We start from the raw sequence: 23,934 nt of genomic DNA, 5'->3' as shown, positions 1-23,934 counted from the left end.
GGATGACTTGGGGGACCCTTCCAATTCCTCGAGGTCAGTATCTGAGGTGAGAGACTCATCCTTGGAGTCTATGTGCTTCCTCTTGCATGTTTTCTTTCTAGGGGGCTCCTCAGGCAAAAACTCTGAGAGGCCCTCAGAAACTTGGGGACCACTCGTGGGGGTATCCCTAGGCCTTGGGGCTCCGCTGTCTACAGATATGTGGTGATCAGAGGCTCTCACCAGAGTGGTAGGGGACAAAATGACCGACCCGCATGATGTGGCTGAAGATCTGGCCAGCGCACTCTGCATGGCCTCAAAGGCAGCCCCCCCCCCCCTCTGAGCCCGAGGACCGGCCAGCCTCCGAGAGCATGACAGGAGTTGGGTTTTCCCAAGCCGAGGCACCGAGCGAGAGACTAGGAACCGAAAGGTGTCCCGAGGTGTCCCCCTCGGGCCCAACTGAAGAATCCTAAGTCCCGAACCCCGTGGACAGCGCCGACGGGGTCGGAGCTGATGTCGGCACTGATAAGCCCGGAGGGACCATCCGAACTGACCTCGGAACATCACATGGAGCAGAGCATTCCGGCTCCAAAGACAGAGGTGTGCTCGGAGGAGGAATAATCGAAGAAGGTATCGGGACGGGCTCCGGAGCCGACTGGGACTGAGCGGAGAACAATTTAGCCAACACCGGTGACTGAAGGAGCCTCTGCACCACCCTATCGACATCCACATCTGAAAGTGTCCTGGAGGATTTGGAGGACAGGGAGGGAGATTGGGATCTCCTCTCAGGTGACACTGGTCTAGTACTGGGCGACTGGCTCCGAAGATGTTCCAATATAACTGGAGCCGACGCCGGTTCCATCAACACCGACACTTCCTGCGGCCCCGAGGACAGTGGAGCCAAGGAGGTTGAAGCTAGTTTTATTACTTTCTCTGGTGGCTCCGAGGAGACTGAAGGAGCCGGAGATCTCTTTTTTGATTTTGTGGATTTTGATTTTGAACTGGAAGCAGAATCCATGGCTTCTTCGAACGAGGGTTTCAAGAGTCCCTTCAGAATTAACTTATTCTTTCTTTCTTGGAGCACCCTGGGACTAAAAGCATGGCAGAAGCTGTAGGACTCCTGCAGGTGGATTGCTCCCAGACAATAAACACTTACTGAATGTCCATCGGTGATGTACATCTTGTAACCACACTTAGAGCACTTTTTAAAACCCGAAGGTTTGTGCTCTTTGGAATCTTTGGACATCTTAAAAATCAATCACAATATCGATACAACAAGCAAGTCACTGCCTGACTGGAAAAACAACTACAGTCAAACAAAACACCACACTAAGCGCAGGAACAAATTTTTCACAAACAGCAGCACACACAATCCTCAGAAGGGACACACACTAAGACGACTATGGCTAAAACCTCTAACTAAAAGGTTTTTAGACCAAACTCACATACAGAACAAGAAGATAGACACTAAAACCTCTAATTCAAATGGTTTTAGACAGCAAAAAACAACACAGGGACAAGAAAGGGGACGGACTAGGTCCTCGAACTGAAACGGACCTAGCTCATTGGAACAGCTATTGGCATACCACAAAAAAACAATCACACTACAGATTATGCCCAAAAAACACCAAATAGAAATAGCTATTAAAATGGCTTTTGTTTGTAACAAATTCTCTCAAGAAGAATTTATCCACAGCCAAGAGCGAGACCACGTCTGAGCTACACGAGCGGCAAACGAGATCTGGGGATATGGAGCAGTGCAGCAAGGGATACTTTCTTAGCTCAGCAAATAGAAGACTTCGAGCTAGAAATGTTTGGCCGAGTCGGAGCCGATATTCGGCTCCGAACCCATGGGTAAGAATGTAGGCGAGATTGGACTACATAACATCCTGTAAATCCTTATTTTCCACACAGTCAGAAATCATCATCATTTTCTGTTTAAGCAGTCCCATGACATGCAGTTGATATTTTAGCATATGGAATTGACAGTTTAAAGCCCTGATTGCCAAGGTTTCAGAAGTATAAACCTTTTTACCCCATCTATCCAGCGCCTTGGAGTCTCTATCAGAAGGGGTAGGATTTTTAGCAGTAGAAGCCTTAATGCCCTTGGGACCCATGAGAAATGGTTTCAGGGTCCACAACAGGATTTTTGAAAAGGAATTTGTGGGAGTCAGGAACCCTGTAGTATCTGTCTGGCTTACAAAGGGCCGGAGGCAGGGAATCAGGGGCCATACTGGATTCTGAAAACACATCATCAACAATGTCTAGTACAGGAGGTATAGCCCCAAAGGCCTATGTTGAGGAAGAAGGAGGAAATCTCTAAGCCTCTTTTTGGATTCAGAAAAATCCTGACTTTCCCAGTGGAAATGCTCCCTTAAGGTATGTAAAGTTTCCCCAACAGAAAAATCCTCAGGGTGAGAAGCAGAAGGAATGGAATCCTCTGCATCAGAGTCCTCATAAGTAGGTATGGACAAATCCTGTTCATTAGAAGAGTCAGAAGAAACAGAGTACTGGTCAGAAGATTCATAGTCAATGTCAGCCCTAGGCCTCTTAGAAGGGGGGGGGGGTTGACTACCCCTGATTAGAGTAATTAAATCTTCAGCCATTTTTGATAATTTGTTTTTTAGGCATAGGGGCCTGAACATGTGGCCTGGGCGTCGGCTTTTCAGACAAAGATCAAGATTTTGTCCTTAATAGTGAAGGTGGTGTCAGTTTAATATACAAATCTGTAGGCCTGAATACACACTCAGAAGCCGGTGCCTGCACAGCGGCTCCGGACCCATCCAAGGTAGAGACATCTGCGGGTTCCACAGGTGAAGCATCTCGCGGCATACCGGACTCTGAATGGGTCTCAGTAGAGGCCTGCGAATCAGAAGTAGCGGGTATCAGGGGCTGCGAAAGCGTCTCACTGAGTACCGGCGAACTGGCGACTGGCTTAGGAGAAGCGTCGCCGGCAGTTTTGGACCTCAACGGCCTGTCTCGGTCTTTTTCTTTGTGTTTTTTCAGTATTCTGGTAGTCGGATGGCTAACTGACATAATTTCTGGATAATTAAACCGAGAACCGAAGTATTTAGAAGCAAAAATGTACCGACGACAGATAGTGCGCTGATTAAATAAAGCACAAAACCGACAGCAAGGTATGTCGTTGGTCAGGGCCTAAGCAAGGAATACAGTACAAATTAAAATCCTTATGAGGTACTTGCTTCCCACAAGTAATACAATTATTAACTTTTACTGACATCGGTAAGGAGCAAGAAAATGTTTCCCTAACAGGGTACTTAGCTTTTAGTTGAAGACTTCAGTTCTGAAACTCGAAAAAGAAAATTTCAAGAGTCGGCTGACTGGCACTTGCGAACTGCTTCGGGCACCGCACCGCAAGAAACAGTGATGTAATGGCGTCGGCTGCATGTTTTATACCCGACGACCTGACGTCATGGAAGAAGGGACAGCAACCGACGCAGGACCCAAGACTTTGTTAATCAGGCCGACTGAGGGCAACCTGCGAGCAGATTATCCAAATGTAATGACTGCAACAGTGAAACACGAAGAACAACCGTGACAAAAAAGATCTAAGATGGCATAGGTGGATGTTGGCTGTAAACTGAGTATACGGAAATCCTTGAGGAGTGGATGACTACCACTTCTACAGGGGAATGTGTGCGGAGTCAGGATGGACATTGTTCAAGCTCTCAGTGACTAATGTCTAAGCAGTTATGGTAACAATGAAATTCCAGTGGTTAAAAATACAATGATCTAGGCAAGGAACATCTTAAGATTGGAGGGGGCAGACTTTGCTCTTACTTGCACACAGTGGGTATCATGAAAATGGGTGTCACTCAGCTCCAACACTTATGCCCCATCATAAATTTAGATTCCGAAACAAAGCTCTGAATGACTGAAGAATTCAGCATACTGCTTTAAACTATCCCTTTCTCAGAGTGCAGTGACACCATGAGGGACTGCTGCTCACCCCACAAACAGGTATAAGGATAGCTGAATCACTTACTAAAAATATAACAAAAAAATACTGTTCCCTGCCTTCATAGATTGGTACTAGGCTATCAGCCCTAGGGCCTATACAAGCCTAGCCATAACAATTCCCTGGCTATTTCTTCCCACATTATTTACTTTCCTGGACCCCTGTCTAGCAGGGTGACTGACGTGATCCCTGGGGTGAATTTCCTTTCTCTCATCCAATCGTCAAGGTTCCTCTTGAAGAGGTCCAAAGAGGCACTCTGCTTGACATGTATGGGCAATCTATTCCAGAGTCTGGGGAGTCTCTGGGTCAGGAACCTATCCCTCCAGCATGTTTTGTTTATTGTGATGACAAGGTTTAGATCCCTGGAGCGTGTAGCTCTGAGGGATTGGGATTTCTTTAAGTGTAGCATGTCCAACAGCTCTGGGTTTGACATGGCCTTGTATGTTAAGCAGAAATCGCCTCTGAGTAGACGATATGCGACAGAGTATAGCTGGAGTTTTTTAAGGCGGTCAGCGCAGGGCATCTGCTTTAGGCCTGTGATTCTTTTAGTGAGGTATTTCTGAGGCCTTTCCAGTTGTTGCAGATGTCTTGAGAGGTACATACCAAATGGGGCGTTGTATTCTATAATGGGTCTAATGAGGGATGAGTACAGTGGGACAATGACCTCCTTTTTTCTGGATGAAAAGCCCTTCATGATGAGGTGTGCCACATAGAAGGATTTCCTGACAGTTGTGGCGATGTGGTTATTGAAGGTGAGACCACTGTCCACCTGTGTCCCTAAGTCTCTTATCACACTTTCTATGTTTAGTGTACTAAAGTATCTGCTTGGAGCAGCTACAATGACCTTCCAATAGCGAGATCTGTACAGATTACTAACCAGTAATGTGTTCTGTTAAAGGATATTATCACAAACAGTGTACAGGTAACTTCAGAGCATATCAATGAGCCCTACTTGCGTCTTAGCACTGATAAAGTTTGACGGCTTTCTTCCAGGGATTTAGCTTTGAGATGGCAGGTAGCATGAAGCAGAATCTGTTTGTGATTCACAGCATCATGTTTGCTAATACTTTATGGTCATCTATTATTGTGCACAGTCAGAAGTATTCCTTGCAGATAAGCAAGTTTCCCAGAAACCAACCTAAAATATATGTATGTATTCAATTTGGGTAATATATGATTAAATAAAATGGTATAGCTGAGACCCTGTTTACTGTGATCAACTCTTCAGGTTGTTAGCCCAGTGCAGAAATGAGATGCATACTGTTATTTACACCCTAAAAGACTTCAGTCCGATTCCTAGTTTCCACCTGGATGCTGTCCAGTTGTGAACAAACCTCTTAACCTAGGTGGATGCCAGCTGGTCTGATCAGTTACTTATCAATAAAAAACAAATAAATGATAAACCTGAAAAACAAAATGAAATAATGGACCATTAAAGATAAACACATCCCCAAGTTTTTTGTCCTGTTTTTCTACAATGATAAATTTCTAGAGAACATAATAAAAGGAACTCACCCCAAGAATTTCAACATATTCATAGACCTGTGCTTCCAGAAAAGCAATCTCTCTGAAGCGCTCTGTGTCTCTAACATCGGAAAAAAAAGCAATATTTGACAACATTAGCTGCAACAACTGCAGGATTTTTCTACTTCATAAAAAGTATAGATACATGTGTAGCTGGCAGTACAGTTTTGTGAAACATTCCAGCACAAAGCAACAATATGCACCTGATCCAGTTAATTCTGTCCACTTACTATTTCTTCATATTCAACACTTGCGTGAGTCATACAGTTCAACCTAACGCATTCCGTTATTAAGGAAATGCTCTACTGCTCCTAGCTCTTTTTAAACAAACCAGTTGGTTAAACTGTAGTAAAACAACATTTTTTTAGCAATAAATTGTAACAGAGGCTACATTCTTAACTACATATGAGAGAGAGAGAGTTACAAGCAGCACTACAGAACAAATATGTGCAGCCAAAATCTCAGCAGCATAAAAGAAAAAGAAAGGAGTTTTCAAGGTATGTTTTCATATCAGTTCATCTACAAGAAAGACCTTCCTGACAGGTCCTAATATAAGGTTCACACTTTTCAGAAATCATAAATCAACAATTTTACAGGAAGATCCAGTGTTAATGGAATGAAATCATGTGCTGACTACAAACGTACAAAACTCCCAACTACTGACTACAAAACCCTTGAGCCAACCAGTTCATCCAGAAAATTAGTATATACACTTCCTGAAGAATCAGTAAAAAAACTGAGATATGGCACCTAGATCTGAATCAAATTTGTCCAATTTGCCAATTTGTGGAAACTCTTAGCCACAACTAGATGCAGGGGTTACCTATACAGAGGGGGATGGTGGAAGGGCACGTTGTTCTGGATCAATGAGCACCCCCACACACAAAGAACTGACATGGCAAATGTATATCTAAGCAATAATCCATGACTGTGTTATCAGGATTTACCTGCGTGATTAAACAAAGCCAGCTGTGGGGACATCCTGATATACCCACACACAGTCATGGATTATTGCTATTATATAATGACATTATAAAAGTAATTGCTTACCTTTCTTAAATAAACTCAATTTATAACGTCATTTTAGTGTTCTTCCACTTCGTGGTCTGCATACTGATAAACTGTGCATATGTACCTGCATAGTACAGTTGAGCGCACTTACCATAAATGTAGATGTTAAGAGTGCATTCACTGTTGCTGTCCTGACTTGTGGGGTTTCCTGCTGCGGAGGCACTTTTCCGGCCCGACTACCAGAGTAAAAAAATCTTCTTCCTACTAAGGCTGACGGACACCCGACCCTGATACCAGTATGCTTGGGTATAAAGGAAGCCAGCCGACACCATGACAACAATTTTTTCTTGCCCCTTAGAAGGTAGGAGTTTCCAGGATGGATCATAAACAAGGGACAAAGGCAGAAAAATGGACCAGCCATTTAAAAACCCAGGGAGTCCTCTGGTTTGTGAAGAAAATAAAAGCAGACTACTACTGCAGGCAAGAGGGGGGAGGGAGAGAGAGAAGGAAGACTGCAACAGTAAATACACTCGAACATCTACATTTATGGTAAGTGTACACAAATGTTCTATGTTCTTTGCATTTCAGTGTTGCAGTCCTGACTTGTGGGGTGATTCCCAAAGCAGAGATGAGGGCAGAAGGTTGATTATGGAGAAGAGAGGATGCCCTGCAAGATGGCAGTGACAAATTCTGCTCTAGACCTGGAGAAGGCTGCTAAGTGGTAGTGTTTGGTAAAGGTATGCACAGATGAATAACAGCTTCCAAGCTGTAGGTACTTATTTCAGGAAGGCAGCAGAGGCAGAAGTGGCCGTTCTTGCAAAATCAGGAGGCTTTTTGCCAGGATGGCTGCGACAAGAGGAAATACAGTGGGAGATCCACTTGGAGATGGTCTGTTTGAGACTGGTTTCCCTTCGGAGCCAATGGCAAAGGAAACCGAGCTGGTGTGATTTTTCTGAAAGATTCAGCTCGGTCGAGACAGTAGTGAAGCTGTCTGTGTGCATCCAAGGAGCAAAGGATTCTTTCCCACTGGCTCTGTGGCTTGGGGAAGAAGGTGGGAAGGTGGACAAGTGTGTGGCTTGATTCAACGATGTGTCCATGACCACCTTGGGCATAAAAGATGTATTCATCCTGAGTGACAATCTGTCTGGGTGGAATATGAGAAATGGTTCCACTGCCTTGAGAGCTTGCAGCTCAGAAATCCTCCTAGCTGAGGTGATAGCCAGTAAAAAGGCAGTCTTCCAGGTTAAGAATTTTAAATCAGCAGAAGCTGCTTGTTCAAAGGGGGGGGGGAAGAGCATCAACTTTTCCAGACAAAATTGAACTCCCATGGAGGTGTGGGTTTGTCTCCTGGGAGGTTTGATGTGAACTACTCCCTTAAGGAATTGCTTCATCGGGGGGGGGGGGTGGGAAAAGATAGGAGGAAGAGTAGAGATGTGAGCTGAGAAAGAGTAGGGATGTGAACTGAGATGGCAGAGGTGTACATTTTGATGGAAGAAAAGGACAGGCCTCTGGCCACCAGGGTAACTAGCTAATTTAGAATGGCAAAGATATTGGCTGAGCTAGGATTGAGGTCTTGTTGCTGACACCAAATGGATAACTCTTTTCCACTTGGCTGAGTATGATTTCCTAGTACAAGGCCTGCTAGCCTCAGAGAATATTTTGAACTTGTCTGCTTAGGGTGTGCTCAGAGTAGTATTTTTGGGAATTATCCAGGCTGAGAGTTTGAGAGTCTGTAGGGTAGGGTGCACAAACCTCCCCTTGTCCTCAGTCAGTAGGCCTACTCTCTGAGGTAACTTGCACAAATTTTCACTGGTTAAACTTAGTAGCAGAGGATGTCAGTCTGGGGCTATCGGAATGACCCTTGGGCCTTCTTCCTTGATTTTTAGGAGGACCCGTGGAAGAGGAGGCAACAGAGGAAACACATAAAGGAAAGTACAGTTGTGTACACTTACCATAAATGTACAAGTTCGAGTGTATTCATTGTTGCAGTCATCACATTTAGGTTATCTGCCTGCAGGTAGCCCTCAGCCGGCCTGAATACCAGAATCTTCGGATTTATGCGTCGGATGCTGTCGCTTCTTCCATGACGTCAGGTCGTCAGGGGTATAAAACATGCAGCCGACGCCATTACATCAGTTTTTCTTGCCCCAGATGTCAGGTGCCCCCACAACAGGAAGCAATTATATGGTATGGTACATCCCCATCAAAAAGCAAATACACAAGATAAAATATATATGCCAAAGGAAAGATAGAGCCAAGAGAACTCAGGGGGCTGGGGGGAAGGTAACTAGGACTGCAACAGTGAATACACTTGAACATCTACTTTTATGGTAAGTGTACACAACTGTACTATGTTCTTCATGTTACACTGTTACAGTCATCACATTTGGGTTGATTCCCAAAGCTAAGGATGGGAGGAGATAGTTAAAGAGCATTAAGGCCAGCAATTAAGCCCTGTAAGACTGCTGTGGCAAATCCAGCTCTGGATTTAGAAAAGATAGGCAGGTGGTAATGCTGGGTGAAGGTATGCGGGTAGCAGCTTCCATGCTGTCCCTGGTAGGGACTCCTCTGAGAAATGCCATAGAGGTAGATGCAGACCCAGTGGAATGTGATCTTATCCCCTGTGAGGTAGGTTCCCATGGTGCTTGTAGCAGAAATTAATGCAATGGACTATCCATTTGGAAATGGTTGGCTTTGAATTGGCCTTCCCCTCTGCTCCTGCAGCAAAGCTAACTAGCAGCTGGTCAGATTTTCTGAGAGGCTTAGTCCTGTCCAAATAGAATCTAAGTTGTCTATGCATGTCCAGAGAAGGCAGTATCCATTCCCCTTTATTCTGAGGATTAGGGAAAAAAGTAGGCAAATGAATGGACTGGTTTAAGGCCAGACTAGACACCACCTTGGGCATAAAGGATGGATTACTTCTGAGGGAAACCCTGTCCATATGGAAGATAATGAAAGGCTCCACTGCCATGAGGGCCTGTAATTCAGACACTCTTCTTGCTGAAGTGATGGCTAGAAGTAAGGCGGTTTTCCAAGAAAGGAATTGCAACTCTGCTGTAGCAGCTGGTTCAAAGGGGGGGGGGGTGAGCTTTTCCAATACAAAGTTAAGGTCCCAGATTGGAGTGGGAGGTCTCCTGAGGGGGGTCTTAAATTTTTTGCCCTCTAAGGAATTGTTTTAACAAGGGGTAAGAGAAGAGGGGTGGCTCAGTATTATAAAGTGCTGAAATGGCAGAGGCATGAATCTTAATTGATGAGAAGGATAGGCCCTTGTGGAGCATGTCTGTTAAATAATGTAGAATATGAGGTAAGCTGGGCACCATTGTGCCCATCCCCTGAGCCTGGCTCCAGGAACAGTATCTTTTCCACTTTTTATAATAGGATTTTCTAGTACTAGGCCTCCTTGCCTCCAGAATGACATCCAGTACCTGCTTACTGAGGGTTGCTAGAGGAGAGGCTCATGGAATTAGCCAGGCTGCAAGGTTCAGGGTTTGAAGCTGAGGTGGCAGAATCTGGCCTGCTTGCTGGGACAGCAGGGAATGGGTCTGAGGCAGGTGCCATGGTTGTAGCAGTGTCAGACTGTGCAAGAGGGGGTATCAGTGCTGGCATAGCCAGTCTGGTGCAATCAGTATTGTCCTTGGCTTGTTCTGTTTGATCTTTGGTAGAACCTTCAAGAGGAGAGGCAGAGGGGGAAAGGCATAAACAGAGAGACTTTCCCAGGTAAAAGACAGGGCATGCACTTTCCAAGCTTGACTGTCAGGAGTTCTGGTGCAGAATTTGTGCAATTGGTAGTTCTGAGAAGAGGCAAACAGGTCTACCTCTGGAGTCCCCCATTTGTTCAAGAGGTTGAATATTTTGGGTTCTAGTTTCCATTCGTGTGGGTCCATGAGATTTTTGCTTAAGTCATCTGCCAGTGAATTTAGTCTGCCTGGCAGGAATTGAGCATGTAGGTGCACTTGGTAGCTCAAGGCTGTGTTCCACAAAGCCATGGCTAGTCTGCAGAAAGGGTAGGAGTGTGTTCCCCCTGCTTGTTTATGTACCACATAACTGTGGTGTTGTCTGTCTTTACCAATAGTTGTCCTGGAAGAATAAGGTCTTTGAAGGCTGTCAGAGCATTCTGTACCACTAGTATTTCTTTTTGATTGATATGCAGGTGCATCTGTCTCGGGTTCCATTTGCCCTGAATGGACTGCCCTGCCATGTGAGCCCCCATGCATAGTCTGATGTGTCTGTTATTAGGGTTTGGGCGGCAGGGGGTAGAATGAAAGGGAGTCCCTTGTTGTGGTAGCAAGCCTCTGCCCACCAAAGGAACTCTGTCCATACACAAGGAATGATAGGAATCATTGTTTCCAGGTCCTGAGAATGTTGACACCATAGACTTTTTAGATACCACTGGAGTTTCCTCACATGCAGTCTTGCATATCGAATTAGCAGAATGAGAGAGGCCATGAACCCCAGAGCTTGTAGTATTTTCCTTGCAGATAGCTGGGTTTTTGTGGCCAGTAGTTTGAAGTAGGTTGTCAAACTTGTTTCACCGGAGTGAGGAATGCCATCTGGGAAGTTGTGTTCAAGCTTGCTCCCAGGAATGCAATCTGTTGGCAGGGTACTAGGTGTGATTTCATTTCGTTGATGGTGTACCCCAGTGAGGTTATAAGTTTCTTTACAAATGCCAGGTGTTGCAATAGCAAGTCCTGGCTTTCTGCCTGAATCAGACAATCGTCAAAGTATGGGTAAATTTGAATACTTCTCTGCCTGCAAAATGCAATGGCTGGAGCTAGACACTTTGTGAACACCTGGGCGCAGTAGAGAAGCCAAAAAAGTGCAGAGAACTGAAAGTGCATGGAGCCCGCCCTGAAACGCAGATATTGTCTGCAGGATTCTCTTATGGGGATGTGCAAGTAAGCTTCCTTTAAGTCTAGGGTTGCCAGTCAGGCATCCTTGGCTAGCATAGGAATAAGCTGTTGAAGAGTTAGCATTTTGAATTTTAGAACCACCAGAAAGGTGTTGAGAATAGAGAGGTCCAGGATAGGATGCCATGAGTTTTCTTCTCTGGGTACCAGAAAAAGTCTTGAATAAAAAATGTGTCCCCTTTGTTCTGCTGGGACTGGTTGAATACCCCTGATACTGAGAAGAGAGAGAGAACATTGTGTTGGGCCTCCGCTCATTGATTTGGGGGGAGGTCTGGCCAACCACTTGGGGTTGGCAGTGTGTGGAAGTGGAATCTGTATCCTCGGGAAACTATATTCAAAACCCATTTGCCCTGGGTAATGAGTTCCCAGTTTTTCGCATGCAGGACGAGCTTTCCTCCTAAGGGAGCAAGTAGTTGAGCAGGGCTTGGAAGGGTTAATGTTAAGTCATTGTGCCATTTTTCCATAGGGGGGTGGCTTACTACACCCTGCTTTGGAAGTGGGAGCCCCACACTGCTTAGATCTGTGCGTAGCCTGAGACGCAAGTCTTTTTGGTCTGCTGTTCCTGGGTTTGGACTGAGGAGGACTGGAAAGGACCAGTTCTTTGAAGGCCAATGCCTACTGAATCTGGGAGGCTGTACCTGTAAGAAATCTTTAACAATTTGCAAAGATTTAGCTTTTTCCTCTATCCTTTTGAGGACTTCTGCTTTGTTGCCAAAAGGTGGTCTTGGTTTAGGGGTGCATCCAGTAATTTAGCTTTAACATGATCTGGCAAGTTTTGTTCCTTAAGCAAAGCGTGCCTTCTAAGTACAGACCCAGTGACAGCAGCCCTGCAAGATGCTTCTAAAGCATCCAAACCACATTGTATTGTTTACCAACTTGTTCAGCAGAGTGCATTAAATCTTGCAAGTCTTTGTGTTCAGCACAGTCAGGAATCAACATCATTTTCTGTTTAAGTAGTCCCATAATATGCTGCTAATACTTTAACATATGAAACTGGCAATTTAAAGCCATAATGACCAAAGCAGCAGAAGTGTATACATTCTTACCCCATCTGTCTAAGGCTCTAGAATCCCTATCAGAAGGGGTAGGATTTTTGGCAGTAGTAGCCTTAATGCCTTTTGGTCCTTGGGAAATGGTCTCTGGATCCACAGTAGGATTCTTGAAGAGGAACTTGTGAGAGTCAGGTACTCTGTAGTACTGGTCAGGTTTCTGGGAACTAGAGGCAAAGTGTCTGGGGTAAGGCTAGATTCCAAGAAAACATCATCTACAGTAGCCAGAAAGTACAGTTGTGTACACTTACCTGTTCGAGTGTATTCACTGTTGCAGTCATTACATTTGGGTAATCTGCTGGCAGGTTGCCCTCAGTCGGCCTGAATAACAAAGTCTTGACTCCTGCGTCGGTTGCTCTCTCCTCTTCTATGACGTCAGGGGTATAAAACATGCAGCCAATGCCATTTTATTCAGTTTTTCTTGCCCCAGATGTCAGGTGCCCCCCCAAATGGGGAGAAAAAAAAAATATATATATATATATATATATAAACAGAAATATATGTAAATGCACTTTTAGCAACATAAACTTTACCTTCATCTAAAAGCAAATACACCACAAAGGCTTTAGTATATAGTAAAGGAAAGAAAGTTATAGAAAAGGGGGATGGGCAGGTGGGTAACCCGGACTGCAACAGTGAATACACTCGAACATCTACATTTATGGTAAGTGTACACAACTGTACTATGTTCCTCGTGTTTCACTGTTGCAGTCATTACATTTGGGTAGAATCCCAAAGCTATGGATGGGAGGGTGGAACTAAATAGCATTAGGAGCGGCTATAAGGCCCTGCAGAACTGCAGTGGCAAAGCCTGCCCTGGATTTGGAGAAGAGAGGCAAATGATAATGCTTAGTGAAGGTGTGAACAGAGCTCTGAGTAGCAGCCTCTAGAATGCCTTTGGTTGGAACCCCTCTGAGAAATACTGCTGAGGTAGAGGCAGCCCTGGTGGAATGTGACCTGATCCCCTTGGCCACAGGTTTACCAAGGTGCAAGTAGCAGAAACGAATGCAGTGGTTTATCCACTTGGAAATAGTCTGCTTTGAAATAGCCTTCCCCTCTGACCCTGCAGCAAATGCTACCAGTAGTTGCTCAGACTTTCTTACAGATTTGATCCTGTTTAAGTAGAATCTTAGTTGTCTGTGTACGTCCAATGAATGCAGAATCCACTCCTCCTTGTTCTGCGGATTTGGGTAAAATGTTGGCAGGTGAACTGTCTGGTTAAGAGCAACACTGGATACCACCTTAGGCATAAAAGAAGGATTGGTCCTGAGGGACACCCTGTCCAGGTAAAATGTAATAAAAGGCTCCACAGCCATGAGAGCCTGTAGTTCTGAAACCTTTCTTGCTGAAGTGACTGCCAAGAGAAAAGCTGTTTTCCAAGATAGAAATTATATATCTGCAGTAGCTGTTGGTTCAAAGGGAGGCAAGATGAGTTTTTCCAGCACAAAATTGAGGTCCCATGCAGGAGTTGGTGATCTTCTGGGGGGGCCTTAGATTTTTGGCCCCTCTAAGATACTGTTTTAGCAGAGGATGAGAAAAGATGGGAGGCTCTGTGTTGTAATGAGCAGAGATGGCAGAGGCATGGATTTTTATTGAAGAAAAAGATAGGCCCTTGTCAAGCATTTCAGTCAAATATTGTAAAATCTGAGGAATATTGGGCTTTGCTGCGTCTGTTCCTTGTGCTTGGTTCCAAGCACAGAATCTCTTCCATTTATCAGCATAAGATTTTCTAGTACTAGGCCTTCTGGCTTCCAAAATGGCATCCATCACAGATTTACTGAGAGGTGTTGATTGAATAATTAAATGATCAGCCATGCTGCAAGATTCAGAGTTTGGAGCTGAGTGTGCAGAATTTGATTGTTCTGCTGAGATAGTAGATGAGGTATTTGAGGCAAGTACCAAGGAGAAAGTTGAGACATATTCCTTAGAATTGGGTACCAGTGCTGGCGAGGCCAGTCCAGAGCAACTAGAATTATTTTTGTTTTTTTCTGTCTGACATAGATAGAATCTTAATTGCCTGTGAACGTCCAGAGAGTGTAGTATTCCCTCACTATCATTCTGGGGAGAGTAAAAAAAAGGTTGGTAAGTGAATGAACTGATTTAGTGAAAGCTCGTTGACCTCTTAAAGTATGAAGGAGGGATTGGTGTGTAGGGTCACCCTGTATTTTCGGAAGACAGTGTAAGGAGGGCATGCCATGAGTGCCTGTAACTCTGATACACTTTTTGCTGAAGTGAGGACTACCAGAAAACTGTTTTCTATGTGCATATCTACAGGGATGCAGAAGTGGCTGGTTCAAATGGGTTCAGTATAAGTTTCTCCAGGATATAATTTAGGTCCTTGGGAGGTGGGGTAGGCTTTCTGGGTGGCCTTATATGCAAGACTCCTTTTAAGAACAATTTAACATCCAACCTGGAGAGTAAAGGCGGTTCCAGGGGTAGGCAGGTAGAGATAGCAGAGAGGTGCACTTTCACTGAAGAGTATGACAGATCTGCAAGCTAAGACTAAAGGTACATATGCTAGAAGGGGATCCTTATGTGTTTGGAGACACCATTTGGAGAATGTGTCCCATTTAGAAGTATAGGACCTTCTTGTGTTAGATTTCCTGGTCTCCTGCAGGACAGAAAACACGTCCTCTGTGTAGCGGTGTTTATCACCCAGAAAGTTAGGTTCAGCATCTCTAGGTGTGGCTGGATGAGAGTTCCCTTCTGTTGTGTGAGCAAGTCCACCTTGTGAGGTAACGTCTGGTGACTGCCCTTGGCAAGGGACTGTAAAAGGGAGAACCAATGTTGCCCTAGCCAGTAGGAAGTCACCAGCAAGATTTTTGGCATGTCTCTCTTGATCTTCAGGAGGACTTTCTGAATGAGATGGAAGGGTGGAAAGGCATACAGAAACCATCCCTTCCAAGAGATGGTGAAGGCGTCCACTCTCCAAGCTAGGGGAGAGTGGTGTTTGGTACAGAATTTGATCAGTTGACTGTTCTGGGGAGAGGCAAACAGATCTATACGAGGTGTACCCCATCAGTGGACAACGTGTAGGAAAACTACGATGTGTAACATCCATCCGTGATGTAGAGAGAACGATCTGCTTAGAGCATCTGCCTGATGGTTATCCTGGGAACGAATGTATGTTGCCTGTAGGGGATAAGCTGGTCTGTGAGGCTAGTTCCCAAATTTGCATTGCTAGCCTGCATAAGAGGTAGGACCTGGTCCCCTCCCCCCGTTTGTTGATGTACCACTACAGTGGTGTCATCTGTGAAGATTAGCAGAGGGCCTGGCTGAAGGATAGGGAGAAAAGCCTTCAGGGCTAAGTGAACCGCCATCATTTCCCTGACGCTGATATGCTTCCTTAAGAGGCATGCCTGCCAAGCTGGCTGCACCTTGAATCTCTTCATGGTAGCCCCCCAGTCCAGATCTGATGCATCTGTGTGCATATGTTGAGTTGGTGTGGGTGGTAGGAGAGGAAGCCCTGAATTCCTTTGTATTTGTTGTATCCACCTCCGTTGTTCTGTTTGTAGACAAGGTAGGAAGGGTATTTAGAAGTCTAAAGGATGGCTGTGTTGGGACCATACGTTCTTCAAATACCACTGTAGCTTCCTCATGAGCATATTGGCTAGGGGAAGCATAGGGATGGCGGCTGCCATAAGACCCAGAAAACGCATGAACTGTCTTGCTGACAGCTGGTCTGTGTGGAGGAGGTCTTGGAAATGGTTTGTCAGGGAGATAACTTTGTCTTTGGGTTTAAATGCCCTCATTAGGTCTGTCTGAATCCTGCATTCCAGGAAGACCTGGTCTTGTTCTGGGGATAGGGATGACTTGGGGAGGTTCAGTGTGAAGCCTGGTCTCTGAAGCAGGGACATAGAGAATTGGAGATGATCTTACAGGATCTCTTGTTTTTCTGCCAGAATCAAAATATTGTCTAGCTATGGATAGATCTGCATGCCCTTGGTCCTGCAGAAGGTATGGAGAGAGCTAGGCATTTGATGAAAGCCTTTGGTGTAGTGGACAAACAAAAGGGCAAGGCCATAAATTGAAAAGGAGAGCAAAGCACAATAAAATGCAAGTATTTCTTGTGGTTTGGGTGTACAGGGATGTGGCGATAAGGCTTCTGCAGGTCCAGAGTAGCCATGAATGCTTGTGGTGGCAATAGTGGAAGTAGTGTCTGTAGGGACAGCATTCTGAAATAAGGGGCTTTTAGAAAAAAAATTAGGATGGATAAGTCCAGGACTGGTCCCCATGGTTCATCTTTTTTTGGAACTAGGAAAAGTCTAGAGTAAAAGCCTTTCTCTTCTTGTCCTAATGGGACGGGTTCTATGGTGCCTTATGGCCGTAGATCCTGGATAATGTTGGGAATTAGGTAAAGCTGATTTTTGGGTGGGAAAGGAAAGCCCTCTGGGGTGGGTCTTTCCTGCCAGGATAGGAAATATCCGTTTTCCACTATTGCCAGCACCCAGTTGTCTGTGGTGATGTCTTTCCAAAGGTGGAGACAGTGAGAGAGACGGGAAGACATGGGGAGGTGGGCAAGGCAGTCACGCACTGTTGCCATTATGCCTGTCCTGAAAGGGCTGTCTTTGGGCTGGTTGAGAAGAGGTAACCCTTAAAGAAGGTTGACTCCTAGTCCCTTTCCTATGCCTACTAGAGGAAGAGGTGGTTGTAGTAGGGGCCCTTATGGCATAGAATGTCTTAGCAGGATAATTTTTATAGTACTTGGGTATGGGAGAGACCAGCAGGTGTTTAATGTCCTGCAGCTCTTTGCTCTTCTCCTGTAGATTTTTACATAGCTCTGCAGATTGCTTTCCAAACAGAAGGTTATTATCAAGAGGAGCATCTAGGATTTTTGACTTAAAATCTTCTGGCAGTGGTTGGAGCCTGGGGCTGTAGAGAGTGTAGGCGCAAGGGCCATGAAGGTCTTCATCAGAGACTGAGTAAAGGACTGCCAGTCCGGTTGTCCTTCAGGGAGGGTAGATAAATGTTTAGTTTTTTGTCTTCTTTTAGAAGGAGTAATTTTAGGAGACCCTGTAGGCCTTGAATCTGGGGCCTTAGCAAAGAAATGGGATTCGGATTCCTGAGATCCAGGACGACGACTGTTAGAACCTTGTTCTCCTTGACATCGGGAATAACTGAAGTCTGAGACATCTCCGTGGATGTACCGGCTGGTGCTTCAATACGGCTACCTCGAAGGAGGCCGTAGAAGCAGACTGCTCTGGCGGAGGTCCCTCAAACTCTATATCAGCAGTTGGCGTGGCATCTGACGTTGGAGAGGCAGTGGTGGTAGGCATTGAAACTTTGGCCTTTTTCTTTGGCGGTTCTATCGGTTCAGTCAATTCCAGATCCATCCTAAAGGCTAGCTTCTTAAGCCTTTAATTTTCTAAGTACAGGTTAAGGGCAGCCAAATGGCTTCTAAGAGTTTTAGGGATGAAGGATTGGCAGATGGCGCAGGAGGTATGGTCGCGTTCCCAGCCTAGACAAAAGATGCAATAGTCGTGGGTGTCCTTTTGCAGAATTTGATGCCAGCATCAGCATTTCTGCTCAATATCTGAGCTGTTGGCTGACTGCGATCTATCTGCAAATCATCTGGATGTACAAACTGATTTAAGTACACTTTTTCCTGACTTACATTGTGACAGTACTGCATTTTATTTATTTGTTTCATTGAATATTAATTGAATACTATGGCCTCTCTGTTTCTCTGCAGTTAGTTGCCCGCCCTCCCTCCCTGTTCTCGTTGTGGTTTTGATTTTGGTGGCTTTGGAACTGCCCACCCATGCTGTAAAGTTCTATCTGGACACTCCTCCTTTTGCTCACTCAACTGACTACAGTGAGATCATTTGGGAAGGACCCCCCCCCTTGCCTATTTGATTTCAGACCGTCCCTACCAGTCCCATCTCATCAGCGCTATCTACGGTGTACAGAAAGAGCATTTGGGAAGGACAGCCCCTGTAGTGTCTTAATGTTGCTCTGTTTCCTACCTCTTCACTAAGAAAAAAAAAAAAAAATTTGTATTCAGATGATCTTCCTGTAACTGTCTTCTCCCTTCTTTATTACCTTAGTTTGCTGTTGTGTGTACTGTTCTGTGTGCTCTTAAATGCTTAAGTGCTCTTATTCTGCACTTATTACTTCTTGGTAGTAGACTGATTAAGTTTGGCTGCTATTCTAAGCATCTTAATTTTGGTTTTAGCACTTGTGTTTCACAACAATTATTTTACATTTAGGGTTTTTGTGGACAAACTCATATCAAAACCCTGCTCTCCATAAGTCCACCAAAAATTCAGAACACTGTCTGGACAATTCCTATCAGTTTCCCCTGCCAGCCTGGTCGACATGGGCATCATGAGACAGTGTAGCAACTGCCTCATGTTCACGGATAGTCTCCTTCTCCCAGCACATATTTCTTCTACTTGCGAGAGATGCATCTACATCAGTAAGCTGGAATCCATGCTCTCTAACACCACAGCCAGTACTCCTGACAAATAGGAGATTGCCAGCACAAACACCACATCACAGATTCACAAACCCACCTATGCAGGGGTCCTCAACAAAAACTTACCCAAACAACAGAGATCCCCAAAACACACTCACAAACATTCCACACACAACACCAATCACATCACACACAGTAGTCAACACACCAGTGTCTCAAAAACACAGCCCATTAGGCATAACGATAAACCAACGCAGCCCATAAGGCATAACAATAAGCCACACATACTAGTCATTGGTGACTCAATAGTGAGACACGCTGATGTCCCCCTCACCAGACTCAACAAGGAGAAGGTCACAGTCAGTTGTTTGTTAGGAGCTAGAATCTGCCACATTAAGCATGCACTTAAGTCTCTCCACAACAGAGACAAGTATGACTCTGACATTGTCCATGTCAGTGTGAATGACTTGAGATGCACCTCCCTGGACTATATGAAGGGAGACATGATTCAGCTCTCAGAGTATGTGTTCCAGGCAGATATGACCCTAGCCCTAAGCAGCATCCTACCTTCACCAAGAATGATACCACAATGCCAACAAAAAATGATGGACTTCAACAACTGGCTTAGTTGCTGGTGTCTTTCCAAGAGGATCCAGTATCTGTCTGCCTAGGATGACAAACTCAGTGTGCCACTCAACCATAGCCCATAAGGCATACCAACATACCCAACACTCTAGTCATAGGTGACTCTATAGTCAGGCACACTGATGTTCCACTCACCAGGCTAAACAAGGAGAAAGTTACTGTCAGCTGCCTGTCGGGTGCCAGGATCCACCACATAACGCACACGCTAAGGTCACTCCACAACAAGTACAAATATGATTCTGTCATTGTCCATGTTGGTGTGAATGACCTGAGACGTACCTCCCTGGACTACATGAAAAGAGACATGGAGGAGCTCTCCAATCTTATAGCCTAGGCAGGTATGACCATAACCCTGAGTAGCATCCTGCCATCACCCAGAATGATGCCACGGTGCAAGGACAAAATGATTGGACTTCAACAATTGGCTAAGCTTCTGGTGTCATTCTAAGGGGATCCAGTATCCTGGGATGACATAATCGACAGACCACGATGCTTTGCCAGAGATGGCCTGCACATGTCAGACTTGGGATTCCGGATACTGGCTAAGGATCTTGCCACCCCTACAGTGCCTTTTTTAGGCAAGGTTCAAATGACAAATTCACCACCATAACAGGTACAAGCAAGCAAAATCTGAGGGTAATGTTACTCAATGCTGGAAGTCTAAACCTCAAAATGGAGAGCATCGACATCTGTGCAGTGACAGAGACCTGGTTCAAGGCTCCAGAGAGCACCACTGCATTATCAGGCTATAATTCATACCACACCTTTCGACCACCTAACCTGGACCAAAACACTAAGGGCGGAGGCGTGTCCATATTCATTAAGGATACCCACACCTCCAGGCTAGCTGCTCAGCATAATGCATCCGAGATTATCCAAGTGCAACTAACTCTGGGTCATGACCGCAATCCAAATTGTTGCTTGCTACAGATCCCCCACCATGCCCCAGGATTCCCAATCATTTCTTGATACACTGGAAAATATTAGGGTACAACCAAATACCCTAATGGGCAATTTCAACTACCCCACCATTAACTGGGGAAACTACTCATGTGCCAACTCTTTTGCTCAACATTTTCAGGAATTCATAAATGCCAATGTCTTGGATCAACTTATCCACACCCCCAACAGGAGCAGCAATATCCTAGACATGGTCATTACCAACATGGGCGACCAGTGTTCCACACCAGAGGTCAATTCCTCATTGGTCAGATTCAATCACAAGCTAATCACACTAGACATCCACATCCCGCCCCCACCCTCCATTAGGGAAACAACAGTAAAACATTTTTCCAAAGCCAACTTTACACTTCTTAAGACAGAAGTGGCAAACTTCACGACACCCATGCAGAGGTAGGACTGTTGAATACTACACAAATGCATTTTATAAGCACTTACACAAGTGCATGGATCGTGCTATCTCTAACAGAACCAAGATGCTATCCTCCAAAATAAGGAAGCCAATCCGGTGGTCCCCTGCTATAAACAAACTCTACAACAGAAGAAAAAAACTGTTGCAAAAGAGAGTAAAATCCCATGATTGGAGGAACTCCCTGGTCAGCCTCAGTAAGAAGCTGACATCCCTCAAAATCCTCCAAAGCTAGTTACAAAAACAAAATCGCCACCAATTCTAAAGACAATCACAAAACATTTTATAGCTATGTCAAGAATTTCTGCTCTGAGTTACAGCACAATGGCACTAAATAAACAGAACCAACAGATATTGACAACATCCTGGCAGATAGGTTCAGTGCTAACTTTACCCCCCCCTCTCACCCCCTAAAGGGCCCATCTCTATACCGGAAGAATACAAAGTTCCTGTAACCACGGCTGCACAGGTAAAAAAAAAAAAAACACATTCTCAAGCCAAGAACACAGCATCCATGGGACCTGACAACATCCCAGGCTGGGTTCTACATGAACTACAGAATGAGGTGGCACCCCAACTAAGTACCATGTTCAATCACAGCCTCACCTCAGGCTTTGTGCTCACTGAATGGCGCACAACAACAGTTATCCCACTTCACAAAGGGGGAGTCACCACAGACCCCGGGAACTACAGCCCCATTAGCCTGACGAGCCTGGTCTGCAAGGCCATGGAACATATCATTACAGAACTTATAAACAAAGACATTGGTAATCAACAAACTCTGGACCCCACCCAGTTCGGGTTTGTAAAAGGCAGATCATGTCTTCTATCCCTGACAGACTTCTTTGAAGCAGTCACCAAAGCATTAGATGAGGGTAAGGTGGTTCACACAGCCTATCTAGATCTTGCCAAGGCTTTCAACACCATCCCCCACTCTGGAATTATAGATAAACTCACTAAACTAGGTATAAATCCGTATGTCACAAGATGGGTTGCCAACTGGCTCACTGACAGAAGCCACACAGTGAAAGTAGCAGACTCCAAATCTGACTTCAGACCAATAACAAGTGGAGTACAACAGGGTTCAGTCCTGGGTCCTCTCCTGTTTGGTATCTACTTCTCTGATATACCGGCTAACAGAGAAGGTCTTTGGCTAATGAAGTTTGCAAATGATTGCAAACTAGGAGCCAAAATCGAAACTCCCAACGATGTGGGCATCCTACAAAAGGGCCTCACTGAGACAGATGCCTGGTGTCAAAGCCATGGCCTCAAGCTCAATGCCAAAAAGTGCATTGTCATCCCCTTTGGTAAAAACTCTGTACCCATGAACTACCACATAGGCGGTAGTCTACTTAACATCGAAAGTGTGATAAGAGACCCTGGGACACAGGTGGACAGCAGTCGCTCCTTTGATAATCACAACCACATTAGTCAGGAAATCCTTCTATGTGGCACACCTCATCACAAAAGGTTTCTCATCCAGGAAGGAAGAAGTTATTGTCCCCCTTTATTCATCACTCATTACACCCATTATGGAGTAAAACGCCCTTTTTGGTATGTACCTCACAAGACATCTACAACAACTGGAAAGGCCGCAGAAATACCTCACAAAGAGGATTACTGGCAGCAAACAGGTGCCCTACACAGACCGTCTCAAAAAACTCCAGCTTTACTTCGTTGCATTATCTCCTACTCAGAGACGATCTCTGCCTAACATACAAAGCTATGTCAAACCCAGAACTGTTGGACATGCTCCACTTAAAAATCCCAATCCCTCTAGGGACCTAAACCTTGTCACCACAATAAACAGAACATGCTGGAGGGATAGATTTTGTGTCCCAGAGACGTCCCATACTCTGGAGCAAACTACCTATCTATATCAAACAAAGCTCTTCATTAGCACTCCAAGAAAAACCTTGATGATTGGATGGGAAATAGGAAATTCACCCCGTGGATCAGTTCTGTGGCTCTGCTTGACAGGGGCAAAGGAAAATAATTTTCTTAGGTGGCGAAAGCCAGGGTACCTTTTTGGCTAGGCTTATATAGGTCCTAGGGCCAATAGCCTAGTATCTACCTATGACACGGTTGACAGGCCTCGATGCTTTGCCAGAGATGGCCTCCACCTGTCACCCCTGGGGTTCCCGATCTTGGCCAAGGCTCTTGCCTCCCCCATTGTGCCGTTTTTAGGCTATGTCCCAAAGACAAATCTTCCAACATATATGATCTGTCTAAAAGCAAATTGAAGGTCATGCTGCTCAATGCTAGGAACCTTAACCTGAAAATACATTCACTGGAGGCTCTCCTCACAATGGAAGATGCAGATGTCTGTGCAGTCACAGAAACTTGGTTCAGGGCTGCGGGAAGCACCCCTGCCTTACCAGGCTATACTCTTTCCACACTTTCCGACCCCAAAATGAGGTTGGAAGACAGTGTGGTGGAGTCTCTATCTTCATTAAGGAATGGCACACTTCCAGAGTGATTTACCAGCATAACACAGTGGAATTACTCCAGGTGCAACTGACAAGTGGGCAAGACACCCATTCGAGTTACAGCCAGCTACAAATCTCCCTTCATGACTCAGGGCACCCACTCCTCCTACCTGGACCTACTTGACTCCATGAAGGTAACCCCTAACACCCTGATCCTTGGTGACTTTAGCTACCCCACCATAGACTGGATGAACTATTCCTGCACTAATACACTCACCCAATGATTCCTTGACTTCATCAGTTCTAATGCACTAGAGCAGCTGGTCTTATCCCCTACACGGGGAGATAACATACTGAACTTGGTTCTCACCAACATGGGCCACTGCTGCACCATTCCCATAGTGGGGGCAGATTTTCCCTGGTGAGATCAGATCATCGGTCTGTCTCATTTGAAGTTTCTATCCCACCCAACCCCTTCCCAGCCGTAACCAGGCTAAAAAATGTCTCAAAAGCTGACTACAACCTCCTATGGGAGTGTATCTGTAGCTTCATACCACCACTCCCCTCAGAGGATGCAGACAACTATGCTGAACAGTACACCAATGCAGTATACAAGCACCTGTACAA

General features: G+C 45.2%; 1 protein-coding gene across 1 annotated transcript in view; it reads right to left on the bottom strand.

The window, feature by feature from the left end:
- SF3A3 (splicing factor 3a subunit 3) overlaps positions 1–23,934 on the bottom strand; it is a 731,641-nt gene that overhangs the window by 289,701 nt on the left and 418,006 nt on the right. Inside the window, exon 12 of the mRNA XM_044083506.1 lies at positions 5,471–5,540. Within this exon, the coding sequence (XP_043939441.1) occupies positions 5,471–5,540 (70 nt within the window). The remainder of the gene's footprint in view (positions 1–5,470; positions 5,541–23,934) is intronic.

This window comes from Protopterus annectens, chromosome 1.part1, assembly GCF_019279795.1.
Source record: "Protopterus annectens isolate FY-2018-M chromosome 1.part1, PAN1.0, whole genome shotgun sequence".
In the NCBI taxonomy this organism is placed as follows: Eukaryota; Metazoa; Chordata; order Ceratodontiformes; family Protopteridae; genus Protopterus; species Protopterus annectens.
The sequence above is the reverse complement of the archived record's forward strand: the minus strand, read 5'-3'. Positions and strand labels throughout refer to the sequence as shown.